General features: G+C 43.1%; 1 protein-coding gene across 3 annotated transcripts in view; it reads left to right on the top strand.

The window, feature by feature from the left end:
* LOC116810417 (cytochrome P450 20A1) overlaps positions 1-15,535 on the top strand; it is a 59,046-nt gene that overhangs the window by 17,121 nt on the left and 26,390 nt on the right. For 2 of the 3 annotated variants that reach the window (XM_032754885.2, XM_058439522.1), the window contains exon 5: positions 10,889-11,056. In XM_032754885.2, coding sequence (XP_032610776.1) covers positions 10,889-11,056 — 168 coding nt within the window. Of the gene's footprint in view, positions 1-10,888; positions 11,057-15,535 lie in introns of those variants that run through there. The other variant, XM_058439526.1, reaches the window with a different exon arrangement.

Below are 15,535 nucleotides of genomic sequence, written 5' to 3'. Positions count from 1 at the left end.
CCTGATCATAGCTTACTGTAGCCTCAAATTCCTGGGCCGACGGGATCCTCCCACCTCAGCCTCCTGAGTAGCTGGGATTACAGGCATGTGCCACCATGCCTGGCTAGTTGTTTTTAAAATTTTTTGTAAAGACGTGTGTCTCATTGTGTTTCCTAGGCTGGTGTTGAACTCGTGGCCTCAAGTGTTCCTCCCACCTTCGTCTCCCAAAGTGCTGGGATTGCAAGCATGAGCCACTGCACCCAGCCAGTTTCCCCTTTTAGATGCTATCATAACACCCCGTGCCTTTCCTTTACAACACTTTTCCCAGTTTATAATTCTGTTTTATTTATTTATTTTTATTTTCTTTTTGAGATGGAGTCTCGCCCTGTCTGCCAGGCTGGAGTGCAGTGGTGCAATCTTGGCATACTGCAACCTTTGCCTCCCAGGTTCAAGCAATTCTCCTTCCTCAACCTCCCGAGTAGCTGGGATTACAGGTGCATGCCACAATGCCCGGTAATTTTTGTATATTTAGTAGAGGCAGGGTTTCGCCATGTTAGCCAGTTTGGTCTCAAACTCCTAGCCTCAGGTGATCCACCCGCCTTGGCCTCCCAAAGTGCTGGGATTACAGGCATGAGCCACCACACCCACCAGTAATTCTATTTTTTGTAATCCTTTGAGTGTCTGTCTCCCTCACTTAAGTGTGTGCTCCATGAAGGTAGGGACTATTTCATTTTGATTACTGCTGTATACTTGGCTCTTGTTATAGAGCAGGCCCTCAGTCAATATTTATTACATCAGTGAATGAATACTGATAACTTAATGTTCCTAAATTCTTTGACTCCTCTCTTACTTCCATAGGTCTGTCTTTTTTCTCCTCTGAAACATTTTTCCCAGCCTTGCCTGGCTAACTTCTACTCCAGCCTCTAGTTTGGTTAAATATGCTTCCCTCCATGTACCGTCTCTAAACTTCCATAACAACTGGATATATTTACATAAAATTAAGTTTTTTTTTTTATTATTTTTAAAATTTTTCACATAGAGATGGGGTCTCACCATGTCGCCCAGGTTGGTCTCAAACTCCTGGGCTCAAGCATCCACCCACTTTGGCCTCTCGTGATGAGACCCTGTCTCTACAAAAAAAAAAAAAAATAGAAAAATTAGCTGAGCATGGTGGCGTATGCCTGTGGTCCCAGCTAATCAAGAGTCTGAGGCGAGAGGATTGCTTGAGCCTGGGAGGCGGAGGTTGCAGTGAGCCAAGATTGCGCCACTGCACTCCAGCCTAGGCGACTGTGAGATCCTGTCTCAAAAAAAAAAAAAAAATCCATTTGGTCAGTTTGGATTTATTTTCCTTTCGCTCTTCTATAACTTTGTTCATTCTTCCTGAAAATGTTCTGACTACACATTGTAAGCATTTTTGTATTTAAATATCTGGTAGTTCTCTTAAGAGTATGCCTTATTAACTTTAAAAGTATCCATTAAAAAAATTTTTTTTTGCCAGTCGCGGTGGCTCACACCTATAATCCTAGCACTTTGGGAGGCCGATGCAGGTGGATCACAAGGTCAGGAGTTCAAGACCAGCCTGGCCAACAAAGTGAAACTCCGTCTCTACTACAAATACAAAAAATTAGCCGGGCGTGGTGGCAGGTGCCTGTAATCCCAGCTACTCAGGAGGCTGAGGCAGGAGAATTGCTTGAACCCAGGAGGCGGAGGTTACAGCGAGCTGAGAGCGCTCCACTGCACACCAGCCCAGGCAACAACAGTGCATGACTCCATCTCAAAAAAAAAAAAAAAAAAAAAAAAAAAGTGGTTACTTAATAGGTGTATATATTTATGGGATACATGAGATATTTTGATACAGACATACAATGTGTAATAATCACATTAGGGTAAATCAGGTATCTTTTTAAATTTTTTTCAGTCAAGGTCTTGCACTGTTGCCCGGGCTCAAGTGCAGTGGCACAATTATAGGTCACTGGAGCACCGAATTCCTGGGCTGAAGGGATCCTCCTGCCTCAGCCTCCTGAGTAGCTGGGACCACAGGCACGTGCCACCATGCCCAGCTAATTTTTGTATTTTTATGTAGAGATGCAGTCACACTATATTTCCTATGCTACTCTTAAAATCCTGGTCTCAAGTGATCCTCCTGCCTTGGGCCCCCGAAGCACTAGGATTACAGGTGTGAGCCACTGTGCCTCAGGCCTTTACAGTATCCACTTTGAAAAATTACATTTGGAAGCTGGGCATAGTGGCACAAGCCTGTATTCCTAACTACTCAGGAGGAAGGATCACATCAACCCAGGAGTTCAAGGGTATTGTGAGTGATAATCATGCCTGTGAATAGCCACTGCACTCCTGCCTGGGCAACATAGCAGGACCCTATGTTTAAAAACAAAAATACAGTTAGTAAATGTTGAATGCCGTTTTTCCCATATGGAAGTTCTAGCTGAAACTCAAACTTTCCATTTAAGACTTGAGACTGACTTTCTCAGTCCACTATAAGCATTAATTAATACATTGGTTCTACTCTGCACACTTCTGCTTCTAAAAACAAACTGAACAAGACCTTCCTTTGCCTATGGTTGCTGCTGATTAGTTTTTGTCTTTTCCAGCTTTCATCTGTAACTGATAGCCAGTATTCTCAGGGCTATCAGGAGGCTTGTGCACCCAAATTCCCATTCTCTCATTGTTACCATTCCTGTTTTGTATCTCAAGGTTCTGTATTGGTTGTGCATATGTTGTGTTCTTTGAAGCTCTCAGGCTGCCTGATTTTTGTTTGCCATAGCTGTTCGTGTTACCTCTCATTTTCCTCCCTGGAGGCAGTTATGTTGCCTCTATTTAAGCACTCACCAGTCAGAATCTTCCTATTCTGCTTAAATACCCAACATTTGTCACTAAGAAATAATTTTGTATTTAATTGTGTATCCCCAGGAATTTTGCCCATTTCTCTTTGCCTTGCTTTCAATCATGATAGAAGCACCTTTTTCTTTTCAGTAATATTATTGTTAAAAGCCTTAATTATTTTGTCTTCTCTACTTCAAACTAAGTAATTCTGACTTCCTTAATCTTTTATCACAGGCTCTGTTCTCCAAACTTTCAATCTTTTCTATTGTTCCATATTCCATTGTTTTCTCCTCCTACTCATTCAGAGGCAAATTAAGGTGGTTTTTTAAGTTTTGGTTTGTAGACTGCGTCGTTATGTGAGAAATTTACTTTAGGTTTATATTGTCAACCCCATAGCACAAGCTAGGTACTTAATTTAGGCATTAGTCAGTGATATAGTTTGAATATTTGTCCCTGTGCAAATCTCATGTTGAATTGTAATCCCCATTGTTGGGGGTGGGGCTTGGTGGAAGGTGATTGGATCATGGGAGTGGAGTCCTCATGGCTTGGTGCTATCCTCACGATAGTGAATTCTTGTGAGATCTTGCTGTTTAAAAGTGTGTGGCACCTTCCCCCCTCTCTCTTGCTCCTGCTTTTGCCATGTGGCTTTCTACCTACCTTTTGCCGTCTGCCATGATTATAAGCTTCCTGAGGCCTCATCAGAAGCCAGGTAGGCACCTGGCACCATGCGTTCTTTATAAATTACCCAGTCGCAGCCAGGCACAGTGGCTTATGCCTGTAACCCCAGCACTTTGGGAGGCCAAGGTGGGCAGATCACGAGGTCAGGAGTTCGAGACCAGCCTGGCCAATATGGCAAAACCCCATCTCTACAAAAAATACAAAAATTAGCCAGGCGTGGTGGCACATGCCTGTAGTCCCAGCTACTCGGGAGGCTGAGGCAGAAGAATCGCTTGAACCCGGCTAATTTTTGTATTTTTAGTAGAGACAGGGTTTCACCATGTTGGCCAAGCTGGTCTCGAACTCCTGACCTCGTGATCTGCCTGCCTCGGCCTCCCAAAATGCTGGGATTACAGGCTTTTTTTTTTTTTTTTTTTTTTTGAGACAGAGTCTCACTCTGTCACCCAGGCTGGAGTGCAGTGGCACTATCTCAGCTCACTGCAACCTCCACCTCCTAAGTTCAAGTGATTCTTCTGCCTCAGCTTCCTGAGTAGCTGGGATTACAGGCACCCGCCACCACGCCCAGCTAACTTTTGTATTTTTAGTAGAGACAGGGTTTCACCATGTTGGTCAGGCTGGTTTTGAACTCCTGACCTCAGGTGATCCACCTGCCTTGGCCTCCCAAAGTGCTGGGATTGCAGATGTGAGCAACTGTGCCCAACCTATTTGTTTTTTGAGACAGTGTCACTCTGTCGTCCAGGCTGGAGTGCAGTGGCGCAATTTCTGCTCATCGCAACCTCCACCTCGCGAGTCCAAGCAGTTCTTGTGCCTCATCCTCCCAAGTAGCTGGAAGTATAGGCGTGTGCCACGATGCCCGGCTAATTTTATATTTTTAGTAGAGACGGAGTTTCACCATGTTGGCCGGGCTGGTCTTGAACTCCTGACCTCAGGTGATCCATCCGCTTTGGCCTCCCAAAATGCTGGGATTGCAGGCGTGAGCCACCGCATCTGGCCTGTTTTTAATTTTTAGAGACAGGGTCTCGCTTTGTCACCCAGACTGGAGTGCAGTGGCACAGTCATACCTTAATACACCTTCCTATACCTGGGCTTAAGTGATCCTCCAGCCTCAGCCTCCCAAGTAGCTAGGATTACAGGTGTATGCCACCATGGCCAGCTAATTTTTAAAATTTATTTTTGGTAGAGAGAGGGTCTCGTTTTGTTGCCCACCCTGGCCTTGAACTCCTGACTTCAAGCCATCGTCCGTCCTTGGCCTCCCAAAGCCCTAGGATTACTAGCATGGGCTACCAAGCCCAGCTGGTATCTGAGATTAATGACAATTTATTTCCTTTTTTCCAACTTTAAGATTTTTAGTTTCTTTTCCTGCTTTATTGCCAAACATTCCATTATATATTTAATGTCTTTAAGATTCATAGTGCTTTCTCTCTCTCTTTTTTTCTGTTTTTTCTTGATTAGTGTTTCCAGAGGTCTTTATCTGTATGGGTCCAATGGGAGAAAAAAGGCATATAATTATTTGAACAGGGAAAGTTTTATATAAAGAATTATAGGCTGAGCATGGTGGCTCACATCTATAATCCCAGCACTGTGGGAGGCCAAGTTGGGAGGATTGTCTGAGTCCAGGAGTTCAAGACTCACCTGGGCAACATAGTGAGACCCCCCACCTCTACAAAAATAAAAAAAAATTATAATAGGGGCTACTCTAAGGAGAACTCTAAAGCATATAGGAATACAGCTGGGCACAGTAACTTATGCTTATAATCCTAGCACTCGGAGAGGCCACGGTGGGAGGACTGCTTGAGTTCAGAAGTTTAAGACCATCCTGGGCAAAATGGCAAGACCCTGTCTCTACAAATAAAAAGTAAAAAATATATATTAGCTGGGTGTGGTAGTGCATGCCTATAGTTCCAGCTACTCAAGAGGCAAGGCAGGAGGATGGGAGTGATCACTGCGCACTGCATCCTGTAGCTCCTGGGCTCCTTTGTCTCCTTAAAAAAAAAAAAAAAAAAAAGGAATAGCAGATATAAGGAACAGTCACAAACCCCAGAGCCAAGACAGAGGGCACTAAGAAGACCCCTCTTCCTCAGGACTGAGATTCAGGCTTCTTGGAGGAGCCACAGCTGCTGTGAATGGCAGAGGGGTTGCTATGGTGCCATATTAGCAAAACTTGTCGGAAATCTGCCCTTTGGACCTGGTTGGAAATTTATCCTCTAGTATGCTGTCCTTTAGGGTGGTGGGGAAAGCTGTTCATGGAGAAGTGTCTCACCTGAGGCACAACTTTTTTGGGGGAGTTGGCAGGGCAAGCTGCTGGCCACTCCATGCTGCAGGAGGTGGTGCAGGGTTGGAGGACATCTCTTACAAAAGCATCCACGGGGAGGGCTGATGGGGGAAGCTGCTGGTTGCTTTCCAGTGCACTGCAGGACCCTGACACTGGAAAGCTTCAGACATCACAGTGGCCTGCTCTGTGACAAGCAGGGGAACCAAGAAGCAAAACTCTTCTTACAAATGTCTCTCTAGCACCTTATACTGAGAAAGCTTAACATCATGCCAGGTGGCAAAGGAAAAATATGTAAAGGACCCAAGTCGATTTTTATATTATTTTATTTTATTATTTATTTTTAAATTAGAGATGGTGGTCTCACTATGTTGCCAAGTCTGGTCTCAAACTCCTGGCCTCAAGTGATCCTCCTGCCTCAGCCCCTCAAAGTGCTGGGATTACAGATGTACACCACCATGCCAGACCTGCAAGTCTATTAACAGCGAGGCAGAAAGAATGAATTTATAGGTTGGGGCAATACATTTCTAACTGATATAGTGTCTTTGAATTTTGTTAAATTTTTTTACATGAACCAACTTTTTTCTCTATATATTATATTTGTTTTCTAATTTTGTTTATGCTCTTATGTTTATTTCCTTCCTTCTTCTTTCATTGGTTTTAACTTGCTATTCTTTTTTTAGTTTCTCGAGATGATTGCTTAGATCGTTAATAAACAGCGCTTTCCCTCCCAATATATGAATTTAAGTCTATACATTTCCCTCTATATTTCTGTCATATACAAGTTTTTTTGTCATTGTTGTTTTTTGTTTTTTTTTTTTTTTGAGACGGAGTCTTACTCTGTTGTCCAGGCTGGAGTGCACTGGCGTGATCTCGGCTCACTGCAAGCTCCACCTCCCAGGTTCATGCCATTCTCCTGCCTCAGCCTCGCCAGTAGCTGGGACTACAGGTGCCTGCCACCACGCCCTACTATTTTTAGTAGAGATGGGATTTCACCACGTTAGCCAGGATGGTCTCAATCTCCTGACCTTGTGATCCGCCCTCCTTGACCTCACAAAGTGCTGGGATTACAGGCGCGAGCCACTGTGCCCGGCAAGCTTTTTTTTTTTTTTTTTTGAGACGAAGTCTTGCTCTTGTCCCGCAGGCTGGAGTGCAATGGCGCGGCTCACTGTAACCTCTGCCTCCTGGGTTCAAGCAATTCTCCTGCCTCAGCCTCCCTAGTAGCTGGGATTACAGGCTTCTGCCACCACGCCCGGCTAATTTTTGTATTTTTAGTAGAAACGGGGTTTCACCATGTTGGCCAGGCTGGTCTTGAACTCCTGACCTCAGGTGATCAGCCCACCTTGGCCTCCCAAAGTGCTGGGATTACAGGTTTTTTTTTTTTTTTTTTAATTTAGGCGGCAACCAGGTTAATGTAGGTCTCGCTCACTGCAACTCGACGTCTAATTTTTTGTATTTTCAGTAGAGAATGGGTTTCACCATGTTGGCCAGGATGGTCTCGATGTCCTGACCTCGTGATCTGCCCACCTCGGCCTCCCAAAATGCTGGAATTACAGGTGTGAGCCACTGCGCCCGGCCCGTATGCAAGTTTTGATGTGCTATATTTCCATTATCATTTAGTTCAAAATAGTTTCTAATTTCCATTGTGCTTTCTTTTTTAGCTTAAGGGTTATATACAAGTATAGTGCTTAAATTCCAAAACGGTAGAATTTTTCTAGTTATCTGTTTTGTATTGATTTCTAGCTTAATTGCACTAATGGCAGAGAATATACCTTCAATTATTTCAATCCTTTGAAATGTCTTTGAGGCCAGGCGCAGTGGCTCACGCTTGTAATCCCAGCACTTTGGGAGGCCGAGGTGGGCGGATCACGAGGTCAGGAGATTGAGACCACGGTGAAACCCAGTCTCTACTAAAAATACAAAAAATTAGCCGGGCGTGGTGGCGGGCGCCTGTAGTTCCAGCTACTCAGAGAGGCTGAGGCAGGAGAATGGCGTGAACCTGGGAGGCGGAGCTTGCAGTGAGCCGAGATTGCGCCACTGCACTCCAGCCTGGGCGACAGAGCGAGACTCCGTCTCAAAAAAAAAAAAAAAAAAAAAAGAAATGTCTTTGAGACTTGCTCTGTGTCCCTGCATATGGTTGTTTTTGGTAAATAAAATGGTGTGCTCTCTGTTGTTGATCTTTTTTATGTGCTTGTTCTTTTTAGCTGCTGAGAGGAGTTTTCTTCCTCTGTAATTGTGGATTTGTGTATTTTTTATTTTAGCTCTGTTGAGCTCTGTCAGGTTTTTGTGTGGGGGCGTGGGTGTTTTGTTTTTGTTTTAGAGACAGGTCTTGCTCTGTCACACAGGCTGGAATGCAGTAGTGTGATCATGGCCCAATGCAGCCTTGAACACCTGGACTCAAGCGATCCTCCCAAGTAGCTGGTACAGGTGTGCACCCCTATATCTAGCTAACTTTTAATTTTTTTTGTAGAGTTGAGGTATCACTATGTTGCCCAGGTTTGTCTCAAACTCCTGGCCTCAAACGATACTCCCACTTTAGCCTCCTAAAGCTCTAGGATTACAGGCATGAGCCACCGTGTCCAGCCTCTGTCAGTTTTTGGTTTATATGTTTGGAAGTTAGGAAATTGAATGTTTTCCAACTTAGTCTTACTATATATTCTTGATACTGACTACTTTGTCATTATGAAATATCCCTCTTTATCTCTAGTAATCTTTCTTGCCTTAAAGTTTATTTTTCCTGATACTCCACTAGCTTTCTTTCAGTTAGTGTTTAATGTTTTATCTTTTTTCATTCTTTTACTTTCAACCTGTCATCATAATTGGAGGATGTCTCCTGGGACTAGTATATAGTTGTATTTTTTTAATCCAGCCTATTTTAATCTTTTAATTGAAATATTCTGTTCATTTGTAGCTAATGAAATTTCCGATGCATATGGGTTTAAATTTTACTCTTTGTATACCATTTGCTATTTGTTTTCTTTTTTTTTTTTTTTTTTTGAGACAGAGTCTCGCTGTCGCCCAGGCTAGAGTGCAGTGGCGTAATCTCGGCTCACTGCAGGCTCTGCCCCCCGGGGTTCATGCCATTCTCCTGCCTCAGCCTCCCGAGTAGCTGGGACTACAGGCGCCTGCCACCTCGCCCGGCTAATTTTTTGTATTTTTAGTAGAGATGGGGTTTCACTGTGTTAGCCAGGATGGTCTCGATCTCCTGACCTCGTGATCCGCCCACCTCGGCCTCCCAAAGTGCTGGGATTACAGGCGTGAGCCACCGCGCCCGGCCTGCTATTTGTTTTCTATTTGAGCTACCCCTTTTATACTTTTATACTTTCTTTCTTTCGTGCCTTCTTCTTTTTTTTTTTTTTTTTAAGACGGAGTCTCGCTCCGTCGCCCAGGCTGGAGTGCAGTGGTGCAATCTCAGCTCACTGCAAGCTCTGCCTCCTGGGTTCATGCCATTCTCCTGCCTCCGCTTTCCGAGTAGCTGGGACTACAGATGCTTGCCACCACATCCGGCTAATTTTTTGTATTTTTAGTAGAGATGGGGTTTCACCATGTTAGCCAGGATGGTCTTGATCTCCTGACCTTGTGATCCACCCGCCTCGGCCTCCCAAAGTGCTGGGATTACAGGCGTGAGCCACCATGCCCGGCCTCTTTCATGCCTTCTTTAGAAATAATAAAATATTTTTGAGTATTCCATTTTCTCTGTTAGCTTATTAGTTATATATTTTAACTATTTTAATATTTGTTTAAAGTAGGGTTTTTCACTTTTGGCAGTATTCAAACTTAGACCTGTGATTATTTATTGTAGAGGGCTACCTTGTGCATGGTAGGATATTTAGTAGCATCTGTGGCTTTTACCTCTAGATGCCAGTAGCACCTCACCCCAGTTGTGACAATAAAAAAATGTCTCCAGACATTTCTGAATGTCCTTTGAAGACAAAATCACCCTGGTTGAGAACCGCTGCCCTAGAGATTACAATAGGCATTCTTGGCTTATTATAGTCTAATGTTAATGATAACTTTTACCAATTACTCAACAATGCCAGGGCCTTACTAGCTCCATATTCTCTCTCCCACCTTTATACTTTGATTTTGTACACTAATTATTCATTTGTTATGCACCCACATTCCGTTATTCATTTTCTGTGTTTTTCTTTCAGAGCTCTTTACTTTCTGTGTGTATCTGTGTCTTAAATTTTCCTTCTACCTTTATTTTATATAAAGATAAGGGATTTTGATTCTATTGTAAATCCAGGATGATCTCATTAGAGATCCTTAATTTAATTACATCTACAAATTTTTGTTTGTTTGTTTGTTTGTTTTGAGACAGAATCTCGCCGTTTCACCCAGGCTGGAGTGCGGTGGCGTGATCTTGGCTCATTGCAACCCCTGTCTCCCAGATTCAAGCTATTCTCCTGCTTTAGCCTCCTGAGTAGCTGGGGTTACAGGCGTGCACCACCACACCCGACTAATTTTTGTATTTTTAGTAGAGATAGGGATTTACCATGTTGGCCAGGCTGGTCTCAAACTCCTGACCTCAGGTGATCCACACACCTTTGCCTCCCAAATTGCTAGGATTACAGGTATGAACCACTGTGCCCGGCCTAAAGCTTGTTTGTAATCTTTTTACTAGACTCTGTTTTTATTCCATAGGTATTTAATAAATATTTGGTGAAGAAAGGAATGACAAAGAGACTGAGAGGTTTCTGTCCCTGAAGTATGTTTAGGACTTTTATATATATTCATGTGTTTATTGATTATTATGTCACAGGCATTCTGTGGCAGACTTTTCATTATTTTTAATTAGATACCAAGAGTATGGTCTTTTAATTTCCATTGGGTTTAAGGTTTTTCTATCTTTGAGTTTTTAATTTATGTTTTCTGTTTTTATTGTTGTGGTAGTGGTTCTGTTTAGTTTTACGTATCAGCCCTTTGCCAGAAGCTGAACCTGAACCATTGAGGATGCAATTATAGATGGAGCTAGTGTTAGTCTGACAGATTCCTACCTGAATGTTGACTTTGGTTACAGAGTTTAACTGTTTGCTATTAAATGAATCTACTTAGTAACATTTTCTGAGATTTAGAAAGAATAAATAGTAATCATTGTGCTTTTCTGTTCTCTTTCAGCTTTCAGAAGAATTATTAGATAAATGGCTCACCTACCCAGAGACCCAGCACGTGCCCCTCAGCCAGCATATGCTCGGTTTTGCTATGAAGTCGGTTACACAGATGGTAATGGGTAGTACATTTGAAGATGATCAGGAAGTCATTTGCTTCCAGAAGAATCATGGCACAGTAAGTCTGGGGCTAAATTTAAAATTACTCTTTCAGGCTGGGCACGGCAGCTCACACCTGTAATCCCAGCACTTTGGGAGGCTGCAGTCAGGAGTTCAAGACCAGCCTGCCCCACATGGTAAAAACCCATCTCTACTAAAAATACAAAAATCAGCCGGGTGTGGTGGTGGGTGCCTGTAATCCCAGCTACTTGGGAGGCTGAGGCATGAGAATCACTTGAACCTGGGAGGTGGAGGTCACAGTGAGCCAAGATCGTGCCACTGCACTTCAGCCTCGGTGACAGAGTAAGACTCTGCCTCGAATAAATAAAATAAATAAATAAATAAAATTATTCTTTCATCATTAGCCAGGCATAGTGGCATGTGCCTGTTGTCCCAGCTACTGAGGCTGAGGCATGAGGGATTGATTACTTGAACCCAGGAGTTCAAGGCTACAGAGAGCTATGATTGCAGCACTGCACTGCAGCCTGGGAGACAAGAGTGAGATCCTATCTCTAAAAAAAAATAATAATAAATTAAACAATTATTTCATCATACTGGGTGGTTTAATAATACAGATTGTTGCCTATCAAGAACAAGGCTTGGCTGGCTGCAGTGGCTCACACCTGTAATCCCAGCACTTTGGAAGGCCGAGGCAGGCAGATCACTTGAGGTCAGGAGTTTGAGACCATCCTGGCCAACATGGCAAAACCCTGTCTCTACTGAAAATAAGAAAAACTAGCCAGGCATGGTGACTTGCGCCTGTAATTCAAGCTACTCGGGAGGCTGAGGCACGAGAATTGTCTGAACCCGGGTGGCGGAGGTTATAGTGAGCCAAGACCGCACCACTGCACTTCAGCTCTGGGTGATGGAGTGAGACTCTTGTCTCAAAAAAAAAGAAAGATCTTGGCCGGGTGTGGTGGCTCATGCCTGTAATCTCAGCACTTTGGGAGGCTGAGGCAGGTGGATCACGAGGTCAGGAGTTCAAGACCAGACTGGCCAAGATGGTGAAACCCCGTCTGTACTAAAAAATACAAAAGTTTGCCGGGCATGGTGGCAGGAGCCTATAATCCCAGCTACTCGGGAGGCTGAGGCAGAGAACCGCCGAAACCCGGGAGGTGGAGGTTGCAGTGAGCTGAGATTGCACCACTGCACTCCAGCCTGGGCTACAGAGCAAGAGTCCATCTCAAAAAAAAAAAAAAAAAAGCGATCTCACCGCTGTTTCCAGGATTTTCTTCCAGTTGCTGATATCTATCCTGCATATTTTTATGCTGGTGTTTTTTTTTCTTTTAACCTCAAAATAGAAATAATTTTAAACTTCCAGAAAAGTTACAGTTAATACAAGGAACTCCCTCCCTCCCATATATCTTTTACCCAGGTTCAGCAGTTGTTTACATCTTGCCCCACATGCTTTTGTCATTCATCTTCTATCTATCTGTCCATTCCTCCCCCTTTCCTCAAACCATTTGAGAGTAAATTGAACATTTTGCCTGTTTTCCTCTAAATATTGCAGTTGATATTTCCTACGAGCAAGGATATTCTGTTATGTAGTGACAACATAGTTATCAAGTTTCTTTGGTTGTATCAATAATAATCTTGTAGATTCTCAGTCTCCTCCCCTCCAATTCCAGGACCCAATTCATGATTACTCAGTACTTTTAGATACCAGATCTCTTTAATCTGGAACAGTTCCTCAGCTTTTCTTCATTTCTAGACCTTTACATTTTTGGATAGTACAGGACAGTTATTTTGCAGACTATCCCTCAATTTGAGTTTGGTATTTCATGAGTAGATTCAAAATACGTATTTTTGGCAAGAATGTGATGTTTTCTTAATATTACTAAAAGCTGTCAAAGGAAACTTTTCAGACTATAAACAGGACTTATTCTTCCTCAAATGATTTGTGTTTTGTTTTTCTTTTACATCCACAGCCTTGCCACCAGAGTGGGCTTTCAAAGATTTTTTTTATTTGTATAAATTTATGGGTTATATGTATAATTTTATTACATGCATAGATTGTGTAGTGGTAAATTCAGGGCTTTTAGTGTATCCATCACCCAAATAATGTACATTGTACCCATTAAGTGATTTCTTATCCTCCTGCCCACCCCTGCAATGATCTTTTAATGTCTGAAATACCAAGGGATTGCCATTATCCAGTCATACCACCAGGAATAATAACCAGTTTGTGAATTCAGAGCCATTGACGACTGCATCATGACTGCTACTTATATGAAAACAGTTGGGAGATGTCATCAGTTGTAAGATGCATACTGATTTCACAGGTGTTAAAATGCGAAAAAACATACATCTTTCCTTCAGTTGCATATTGTATGTCCTAACTGCCCCCTACAAACATTGTCCCAAGTATTTTTCCACCAATATTAGTGTGCTCTTACCCTGTTCTTTTGACAACATTTAGAATTGTTGGTCCTTAAATATTTGCCTTTCTAGGCCAGGTACGATAGCTCAGGCCTGTAATCCTAGCACTTTGGGAAGCCAAGGCAGGAGGATTACTTGAGCCTAGAAGTTTAAGACCAGCCTGGGCAACACAGTGAGACCCTTGTCTCAAATTTTTTTTTTTTTTTTTTTTTTTTTATAATTAGTGAAGTGTGGTGGCATGCACGCCTGTAGTCCCAGCTACTCAGGAGACTGAGGGGAGGATCACTTGAGCCCGGGAGGATCACACCACTGCACTCCAGCCTGGATGATAGAGTGAGACCCTGTCTCAAAAAACAAAATTTTTGCCTATCCAGTAAGCCAAAAATGACATTTTATGATTGAAATATATAGTTCTTTTTTTTTTTTTTTTTTTTTTTGAGACGGAGTTTCGCTCTTATCGCCCAGGCTGGAATGCAGTGGTGCAATCTCGGCTCACTGCAACCTCCACCTCCCAGGTTAAAGCAATTCTCCTGCCTCAGCCTCCCCAGTAGCTGGGATTACAGGTGCCCATCACCACGCCTGGCTAATTTTTGTAACTTTAGTAGAGATAGGGTTTCACCATGTTGGCCAGCTGGTCTCGAACTCCTGACCTCAAGTGATACACCTGCCTTGGCCTCCCAAAGTGCTGGGATTATAGGCGCTTGTCACCATGCCCGGGTAATTTTTGTAGTTTTAGTATAGATGGGGTTTCACCATGTTGGCCAGGCTGGTCTCGAACTCCTGACCTCAGGTGATCTGCCCGCCTCAGCCTCCCAAAGTGCTGGGATTACAGGCGTGAGCCACCACACCCGTCCTGTGTAATTCTTTTATTACTTGTGAGGTTAAACATCTTTTTGCCTTGGTGCAGTGATTCACCCCTATAATCCTCGCACTTTGGGAAGCCAAAGCAGGAGGATTACTTGAGCCCAGGAGTTTGAGACCAGCCTGGGCAACATGACAAAACCCCATCTTTGCCAAAAAAAAACCACACGAAAATTTGCTGCATGTAGTAGTACATTCTTTTAGTCCCAACTGCTTATGAGGCTGAGGCCAGAGGATTGCTTGAGCCCAGGAGGTGGAGGTTGTAGTGAGCCATGATTGTGCCATGGCACTCCAGCCTTGGAGACAGAGCCAGACCCTGTCTTAAAAACAAAAAACCAAAAATCATATTTTTATACTTTTGTTAAACACTTTGGTTTCTTTTGTGGGATTTTTTTTTATGTCCTCCGCCTATGTTTCTTCATTATTTTATTTACTTTTTTGTGACACAGTATCACCATGTTGCCCAGACTAGTCTCAAACTTTTAGGCTCAAGGGATCCTCTGACCTCAAATAGGTGGGATTTTAGGCCCACCTGGCTGTTTTGCCTATATTTCTATTTTTGTGTTGCTTTTTCTTACTAATCTAGAACAGCTCTTTATTTTTAATCTGTTTTCATTTCCTTTTACATTTATTTATAGTAAATAAAAGTTTTGTGATACTTTTTCAGTATCACAAATGTTAATGTTTTTATGTAGCTAAATCAATTTAACTCTTTCATTGTGAATTTGTGCCTTGTGTTCTGCCATATTTAGAAACTGCTTTTGAACTTTAAGGGTCTTATATAAATATTTACTTTTTTTTTCTTTTCTTTTTTTTTTTTTTAGGCTGCAGTGCCACAGTCTCGGCTCACTGCAGCCTTCACCTCCCAGACTCAAGCTATCCTTCCACCTCACCCTCCTGAGTAGCTGGGACCACAGATGCTCACCACCACACTGGGCTAATTTTTTGTATTTTTCGTAGAGACAGGGTTTCACCGTGTTCTCGAACTCCTTAGCCCAAGCAATCTGCCCGCCTTGACCTCCCAAAGTGCTGGGATTATGGGTGTGAGCCACTCCACTCGGCCTACTATTCATTTTTACAGTAGTTTCAATAGTCTGATTTTTTTTTTTTTTTTTTTTTTGAGATGGAATCTGGCTCTGTACCCCAGGCTGGAGTGCAGTGGCGCGATCTCGGCTCACTGCAAGCTCTGCCTCCCAGGTTCACGCCATTCTCCTGCCTCAGACTTCCGAGTAGCTGGGACTACAGGCGCCCGCCACCA

The sequence above is a fragment of the Hylobates moloch genome, unplaced genomic scaffold (genome assembly GCF_009828535.3).
Source record: "Hylobates moloch isolate HMO894 unplaced genomic scaffold, HMol_V3 SCAFFOLD_1, whole genome shotgun sequence".
Lineage (NCBI taxonomy): Eukaryota > Metazoa > Chordata > Mammalia > Primates > Hylobatidae > Hylobates > Hylobates moloch.
The sequence above is the reverse complement of the archived record's forward strand: the minus strand, read 5'-3'. Positions and strand labels throughout refer to the sequence as shown.